Source organism: Arachis ipaensis, chromosome B06, assembly GCF_000816755.2.
Source record: "Arachis ipaensis cultivar K30076 chromosome B06, Araip1.1, whole genome shotgun sequence".
NCBI classification, from domain to species: Eukaryota; Viridiplantae; Streptophyta; class Magnoliopsida; order Fabales; family Fabaceae; genus Arachis; species Arachis ipaensis.
Genome location: NC_029790.2, coordinates 19,112,977 through 19,119,530, shown reverse-complemented (window position 1 = coordinate 19,119,530; position 6,554 = coordinate 19,112,977). Strand labels below are relative to the sequence as shown.

Genomic DNA, 6,554 nt, shown 5'->3' with positions numbered 1-6,554 from the left:
TGAGAGTTTCTTACTACAAGGCTTAGATAGAATCTAAAAGAATGATAAGAGCTACGCGTGGCAGCAAACGGCTTGTCAATCAGAACTCCGAATCAAAAGTTATGGTATTTTCAAGTTGAATATGAATAGTGTTTGGGGTTTCTTCCCCTCTCTTCACTTCTACCCGAGCTCTCTCTCTTTCTTTAAAGAAAATAAGCTGAAAGGTCATTAATGATGAGTATATATGTTGGACTTGGGTCCAATATGGGCCCAGTTCAACTGGTTTAGCGCGTTTATTGAATTTTTTGACCAAAATCTTTAAGATTAGAGTTTTAAATCATATTTTAAATATTTCTATCTTCTCAAATTATAAATTATAAATTCTTAATCTTATTCACTTATAATTAATTTCTTTAGCTGCAGTACCAGACAAATCTCAGCTAGTACTGCCGGTCAAATTTTCAGTGTGCATTTTTTACGTAGAAAACTAAGTTTTCCGACTCAGAAAAATTCACTGAGTCCAAATATCATATTTAAATTGTCAAATTATGATTCTAAAATTTTCACTCATTACTGTCCATATTTAATTAATTATTTATTTAATTTTTTGTTAAATCAGGGTTTTACAACCTAAATTACGTCCAACACCAAAATATGTAATTTGATACGCCATTTCTTCTGTTATCAAATTCACGAATCGAGACACAAGAGTTTTCTTAATTGAAGCATGTATTTTTTCTTCCAAAAATTGACAAACAAAAATCAAAGAATATTTTAAAATTGAGGTAAATAAACACATTTGAAATATTAATAATATAAATTTAATATTATTTAAAAAAGTGGTAGGAAACTCACGTCTTCATCGAACCAAACCATCTCAATTGAGTATGGTAATGGAGAATTTTCATAACTTAGTAGTCTCCATAACCTTATCGCTCGTACGTACACACAAAATTTTAAAAGGAAAAATTAATTGTACTAAGCAAGGAAAGTGTGGTGCTATGCATCTCTAATTCGTACTTTATAGTTGACTCATAACTAAGATTTTCTGAAACCTAATTGACTTTGATTTGAATTTAAAATAAAATCCTAACAACTAATTAAAAGATGATATGACGTAAACAAAATTATTATTATTACATGAAAACTAATTGAATAATTTGTAATTATTATTGTTATTAGCTTAAGAATATATTTGAATTAATTCGAGTTAACTCATACAATAATTAGGTAAACTTATTAGCTTAGGAATAAATTTGAATTATAATAAATTTAAATTAGTTTTTCTAAAATTTTAATTTATGAACAAATAACTTAAAATTAAAAAATAACAACTTAAACAAATAATAATAATTTATAATTTATAAATAAAATTTAAAAATTCAAGAGAGTAATATGCAAATAACTTCAAATTAAAGAGTAACAACCTAAACAAATAAATTAAAATTTAAAAAATAATAACCTAAGCAAATAATAATTTATAATTTTTAAAAAATTTTAGTGACGACACCTAAGTAAATAATTAGTTCAATAATATTAAAAACTAAATACCTAACAACTTAAGAAAGAATAATTTAAAATTTAAAAAGTTACATCCTAAGCAAATAATAATTTATAATTTATAAATAAAATTCTAAAAATTTTTAGTGATGACACCTAAGCAAATAAATTCTCAAACTCAACGTATGAGCGCCACGTCAGCATAAGAGCTCCCCATTTGTATTACTACTAGTGTTAATGCACGGATTTAAATTTTAATTTAACATGGTAAATTGAAAATAATATTGTATAATCATAAAATTTTCAAATTTAGTATAACACTATCATCGTCATTATATAATAAACGTACTTAATATGTTATTTTATCTTTATTCAAAGTAAAATGCAAATGGAATAGTTTGAAGTCTATAATATTCTTGAGTTATAAGGAAAGAGACCTGAAAAAATAAGAACATATATAACCGTAATTGTAACATGTTAATTTTACACTAAACTTTATTTTATAAGGCTAATGAAAATCTATCGACAACCTAGTATTTTACTAATCTCATTAGAAAAGCAATTGACATATGATGTTGTGCTTCATGTTACACATTTTATTTCAAGTCTGAAAGTATAGTTGATAAATTAGTTATATCTACGACAAATATTTGTACAAAAGTGTAAATCATAACATGTTACTAAAATGGAAATACTATTTTTTTACCTAAATATTATTAAAAATTTCGTTGAACACGACATTTATTGTTGATGAGTTTGAATTACTGTCTTCATCTATAATTAGAATGTTCAGGCCATTGTGACTCTTAATTTTTGACAAAGCAACGTAAAGTTGTCCATTAATGAACACTGATTTTGGCAAGTAAAGTCCTACATATGATAATGATTTACTACATAGTGAAATACCTTGGTTTTTCAATATTTTTCTCATCATATATAGTATCCCGTTAGCCAATAATGTCTAAGTTGCATTCCAAATACGATTTAGTTTGTTAACATTATTGTTACGGCCCGGCCCATACAACGTGCTAACTGACCCGATCCACGGGTCACCCGACCCGAACGCATGGGCGTGAGACACCCGGAAGTCGATCCGGACACGCGTTCTCTATAGCTCACTACTACAGCTATATTGGGAAGCTTCGAGGAAGGTGGGTTTACCTTCGTGGGACCCATTCCTGACAAGGTATATATGGGAGTGTCCTACCCCTCCCCCAAGGTATGTCACACATATCACCTTACCCATTTTTTGCCTGCACACCTGACTCACTAGAGCGTCGGAGTGTCTTTGTAGGTGGCACCCTCCTCTCCACACCAAGATCTCGGGATGTCGTCTACTCCTGCTCCAACCACACAACCCGAAACCAGGCGATACCCCACCTTACCTACGGAAGGACCTCTCCAAACCGTCCGGTACCCGAGCTATCGTACATTGGCATCGTCTGTGGGGATCGAACCCACGAATTCTATCGAAGCCCCGACCTCTAAAGGACAGGACCGGGGGGAACAAGAGCCTTTATTATGATTATCATAAGGGCTATGGACACAAGACACAAGATTGCTTTGACCTGAAGGACGCGCTAGAACAAGCGATCCGCGACGGAAAGCTAGCCGAGTTCTCCCACCTTATCAGGGATGGAGCCGAGGAGACGAGATCGCGATCGCGAGGGAGAGGACAAGACCCGCGCAGTGAAGCGACGACAAGAGCCAGAGGACAACGAACACGACCTTACCGTAGTAAACGTGGTAACAGCAAGAGACGCGGCTCCAAGATCGAGGTCGGCACACAAGAAGGATGCCAAAGTCCTGGCGGTCTCTTCGTCCCTCGCACGAAGCTTCAAGAGGGTTCCACCTATCTCGTTCAATCAAGAGGACAAATGGTTCGATGAGGTCGCAAAAAACCCCCTATGGTAATCACAGCCAGAGTGGGAACTGGCCTGATTAAGCGGATCCTCGTAAACACCGGGGCTGACTCGAATATCATGTTCCGCAACGTGTTCGATGCCTTTGGTCTCCGGGATGCCAATTTAAGAACTCACCAGCATGGGGTAGTAGGCTTGGGGGACCACTTCATCAAGCCCGACGGGATAATCTCCCTACCGGTATCCGTAGGACTAGGACAGGGAGGAAGGTCGGTAATGGCAGAATTTGTGGTTCTGCGAGACTCCACGGCTTACAACGTCATCCTAGGGAGAAAGACTATCAATGATCTCGGGGCAGTGATTAGTACAAAGATGTTGGTAATGAAGTTCATCGCTGATGACGGATCCGTCGGATCCATAAAGGGAGACTTGGAAACGGCAGTCGCTTGTGACAATGCCAGTCTCTCCTTAAGGAAGAAATCCAAAGAAGCATTGGGAGTATTCCTCGCCGACCTGGACCCTAGAGTCGACGACAAACCCAAACCCGAACCGGAAGGGAACTTAGAAAGGTTCAGGGTTGACGACACAGAGGAAAAGTTTAGTTTTGTGAATAGGAATCTCCCACATGACCTGAAGGAACCTTTAATGGAAATGATCAGGGCTAACGGCGACCTATTTTCCTGGACGGCAGCCGACATGCCGGGGATAGACCCCCAGCTCATGTCGCATCGTTTGGCCGTCAGAGCGGGGGCCAAGGCGGTCGCTCAGAGGAGAAGGAAAATGTCACAAGAAAGGGCAGAGGAGGTGGCCAGGCAGACGGCCAGCCTTCTTGAAGCGGGATTTATCCAGGAACTCGACTACTTGACTTGGCTGTCGAATGTAGTTCTGGTTAGAAAGCACAATGGGAAATGGAGGATGTGCGTAGATTACTCCGATCTTAACAAAGCATGTCCCAAAGACTCCTACCCCTTCCCCAATATAGATGCGCTCGTCGACGCGGCGACGAGATATCGGTATCTGAGCTTCATGGATGCTTATTCTGGCTACAATCAGATACCGATGCACCGGCCAGGCAAGGAGAAGACGGCGTTCATAACGCCAGGAGGAACATATTGCTACAATGTAATGTCGTTCGGGCTAAAGAATGCAGGGGTCACCTACCAAAGGTTGATGAATAAGATATTCAGCAACCTTATAGGCAAAACGGTGGAAGTATATGTAGACGATATCTTACTAAAGACCACCCGACCTGATGATCTCATAGGTGATCTGGAAAACGTATTTGCCTGCCTCCGAAAACACGGCATGAGGCTCAACCCACTTAAATGTGCCTTTGCCATGGAAGCGGGGAAATTCTTGGGGTTTATGATAGCCTAGAGAGAGGTAGAGGCCAACCCAGAAAAGTGTGAAGCAGTACTCCAGATGAAGAGCCCGGGGTGCATCAAAGACGTTCAAAGGTTGACAGGGAGGCTCACCGCGCTATCACGGTTCCTCGGGGCGTCGGCTGCCAGGGCGCTACCATTCTTTAACCTAATGAAAAAAGGGATAGCATTTGAATGGACCCCGGCGTGCGAAGAAGCATTCAAGCATTTCAAAGAGATTCTTGCAACACCACCCATTCTTGGGAAGCCTAAGGTCGGAGAACCACTATACCTGTACTTAGCCATAACGGATGAAGCGATGGCGGCGATTTTAGTGCGAGAACAAGGGAAGATCCAACAACCAATTTACTTTATGATCAAAGCGCTGCAAGGAGCAGAATTGAGATACAGCAAATTAGAGAAGTTGGCACTTGCGCTCCTGACCTCTTCCCGTAGATTACGACAATACTTCAAGGGTCATCAAGTGGTCGTAAGGACAGACCAGGGAATCCGCCAGGTACTCCAGAAACCCGACTTAGCGGGAAGAATGATGACTTGGGCTATCGAGCTATCCCAGTATGACTTGCAGTATGAATCCAGGCATGCGATTAAGGCGCAGGCCATGGCCGATTTCTTGGTAGAAGTAACGGGGGACCCAACCGAGGCAACGAACATACGGTGGAAGCTCCACGTGGACGGGGCCTCAAACCAAACGTTCGGAGGTGCCGGGATCATCCTGGAAAGCCCAGCCAGAGTCATATATGAACAGTCGATCAAGTTCGAGTTTCCGGTGTCAAACAATCAAGCGGAGTACGAGGCCCTTCTGGGCGGCTTAATCCTGGCCAGGGAGGTCGGAGCCACAAGGCTAGAGGTGTGCAGTGACTCGCAGGTTGTTACCTCTCAGGTCAATAGGACCTACCAGGCTAGATATTCACTGTTACAGAAGTATCTGGAGAAGGTCAAAGAGTTGAGCAATCAATTCGAGGAGGTCACGATCCAACACGTTCCGAGGGAAAGGAACACACGGGCAGACCTCCTGTCCAAGCTAGCAAGCACAAAACCAGGGGCCGGCAACCGGTCTCTCATTCAAGGTTTGGTAAAGGAACAATCTGTGGTCCTGCAATTGACTCAATCAGAACCCTCTTGGATGAACCCGATCATTGATTTTCTGGAGAAGGCAAGGCTCCCCAGTGACGACAAGCTGGCCAAAACGATAAGGTGGGAAGCGGCCAAGTATGCAATCATACAGGGCCAGTTGTTTAAAAAAGAAATCAGCCAACCCTTGTTGAAATGCCTGCATCCCGACCAAACAGACTATGTGCTCAGAGAGGTCCATGAGGGGTGCTGTGATCACCATATCGGGGGCAAAGCTTTAGCAAGAAAGCTCATCAGAGCAGGGTATTACTGCCCATTGATGATGAGGACTCCAAAGAATTCGTAAGAAAATGCATCAAGTGCCAGGAGAACGCCAATTTCCACAAGGCGCCGGCAACCGAGCTAAGCCTATTGACGTCTTTCCGACCTTTCTCACATTAGGGAATCGACCTCCTGGGACCCTTCCCGGTCGATCCAGGGCAAGTCAAGTACCTCATAGTTGCTATTGACTACTATACCAAGTGGATAGAGGCTGAGCCACTGGCCAGCATATCCTCATCCAACTGTTGGAAGTTTTTGTGGAGACAAGTGGTAACTCGATTCGGCACGAGGCAATGACACGGTATCCCGGGACTGATCACCCCGGAAACCAACTAAGTTAACACCGTAACAAACGGCTGTAGCAATAATGAAGCCACGACTTGGCTTCGTCAAATTACCAACGCAACGGTAAACAAATGCAAGCGACAAGCCAATA

At 41.4% G+C, this 6,554-nt stretch overlaps 1 protein-coding gene across 1 annotated transcript; it reads left to right on the top strand.

Moving 5' to 3' along the window:
• On the top strand, positions 4,764-6,143 carry LOC107646621. The gene has a single exon (XM_016350797.1). It carries the CDS (start codon positions 4,764-4,766, stop codon positions 6,141-6,143), a length of 1,380 nt encoding a protein of 459 aa, XP_016206283.1.

What these genes read in the sequence shown, in the direction of transcription:
- LOC107646621 (XM_016350797.1), top strand. Translation starts at nt 4,764, where the DNA reads ATGAAGAGCCCGGGGTGCATCAAAGACGTTCAAAGGTTGACAGGGAGG.